Source organism: Pterocles gutturalis, unplaced genomic scaffold, assembly GCF_000699245.1.
Source record: "Pterocles gutturalis isolate BGI_N339 unplaced genomic scaffold, ASM69924v1 scaffold33559, whole genome shotgun sequence".
Classification (NCBI taxonomy): domain Eukaryota; kingdom Metazoa; phylum Chordata; class Aves; order Pterocliformes; family Pteroclidae; genus Pterocles; species Pterocles gutturalis.
The window spans coordinates 1-1,285 of NW_010134303.1; the positions used below are offsets into that span (position 1 = coordinate 1).

Genomic DNA, 1,285 nt, shown 5'->3' on the forward strand with positions numbered 1-1,285 from the left:
CCCCTGACATTGAGGCCAAAGTCGGTGGTACGGGGCAGGTAGTCAGGGTCAGCGCTCACCCAGCCGATGATCTGGGGGAGAGAGGAGCAGGCTCAACCCCAAAGGGGGAACTGAAACCCAATGAGGACCCCAACTCCAAGGGGAGCCATCAACTGGAGATCCCAACCCCTATGGGGAGACCTCAACTGGAGGCCTCAACCCCAATGGAAGACCCAAACCCCAATGGAGAGACCTCAACTGGAGACCTCAATCCCAATAAGGATGCCAGTCTCAATGGGAGACCCCAATCCCAACAGGGAGACCTCAACCCCAATGGCATTTGCCTCGCACAGGACGATGCCAAAGGAGAAGATGTCCACTTTCTCATCATAGCTCCTTCCTACAGGGAGAGATGGGTCAGACCATGCTACACATCCTGTCCCTGCCCCACCAAGTGTCCCCTGCTTGGGGACAGAGCCCTGACTGGCTACATCCACCCTCCTGGAACCACAGCCACGCTCACCATTGATCATCTCGGGGGCCATCCAGTATGGGTTCCCCACCACCGTGTACCGCTTCTTGCGGTCCGGCTTCTTCAGGTTCTTGAGATGTTCGGGCTGGTTCTTCTCATCCACCATCAGCCGTGCCAGACCAAAATCGGCCACCACCACACTCTTGTTCTGGGTGGATGAAGAGGGGTAAGGCATGGGAGGAGCCACAGAGGGGGTCGAGACCCCGACCTGGGCCAGGGGGGGCACCACCAAGGTGGGACTTACCTCCCGTACCAGGCAGTTGTGAGAGTTGAGGTCGCGGTGGATGATGTTCATGGAGTGGAGGTAGGCCTAGGGGAAGGATGGGCTGAGAGTGGGGGGGCACCCCCACCCCGTGGCTCCCCACCCACCAGCACCCATCCCACCCACCCGTCCCCCGGCAGCACCCACCATGCCAGCAGCAATGTCCTTGGCGAAGCTGACCCGCTGACTCCAGGGGTAGTGGCTGTCCTGGGGGCAGGAGGGGGGATTTGCCAGAGAAGAGGAGAGAGGAGAGGGGTCCTCCAGCCCCACCGAGGCCGTGGGGCAGTGGGGGGCAGCCCTGACCCCTGCAGTGCTCACCATGCTTTTGATGAGGCTCCTCAAGGTGCCCCCCTTGATGTACTCTGTGATGAAGTTGAGCCTCTTCTCCTTGTACAGCACCCCGATGAACTTCAGCACATTGGGGTGCTCTAGGCAGCGCATCACCTTCACCTGCAGGACCCCCCCGCGCCCGTGACACCCCGAGGCACCCAGCACCCATCTGGGCAGACCCG

At 61.0% G+C, this 1,285-nt stretch overlaps 1 protein-coding gene across 1 annotated transcript in view; it reads right to left on the reverse strand.

Moving 5' to 3' along the window:
• Positions 1–8: 8 nt before the first annotated feature.
• LOC104467692 (LIM domain kinase 1) overlaps positions 9–1,285 on the reverse strand; it is a gene marked incomplete at its 3' end in the record, with an annotated part of 1,944 nt that continues 667 nt past the window's right edge. Inside the window, exons 4-9 of the mRNA XM_010081550.1 lie at positions 1,092–1,223; positions 921–980; positions 756–821; positions 503–659; positions 324–379; positions 9–71 (exon numbers count right to left, since the gene is read on the reverse strand). Coding sequence (XP_010079852.1) covers positions 9–71; positions 324–379; positions 503–659; positions 756–821; positions 921–980; positions 1,092–1,223 — 534 coding nt within the window. The remainder of the gene's footprint in view (positions 72–323; positions 380–502; positions 660–755; positions 822–920; positions 981–1,091; positions 1,224–1,285) is intronic.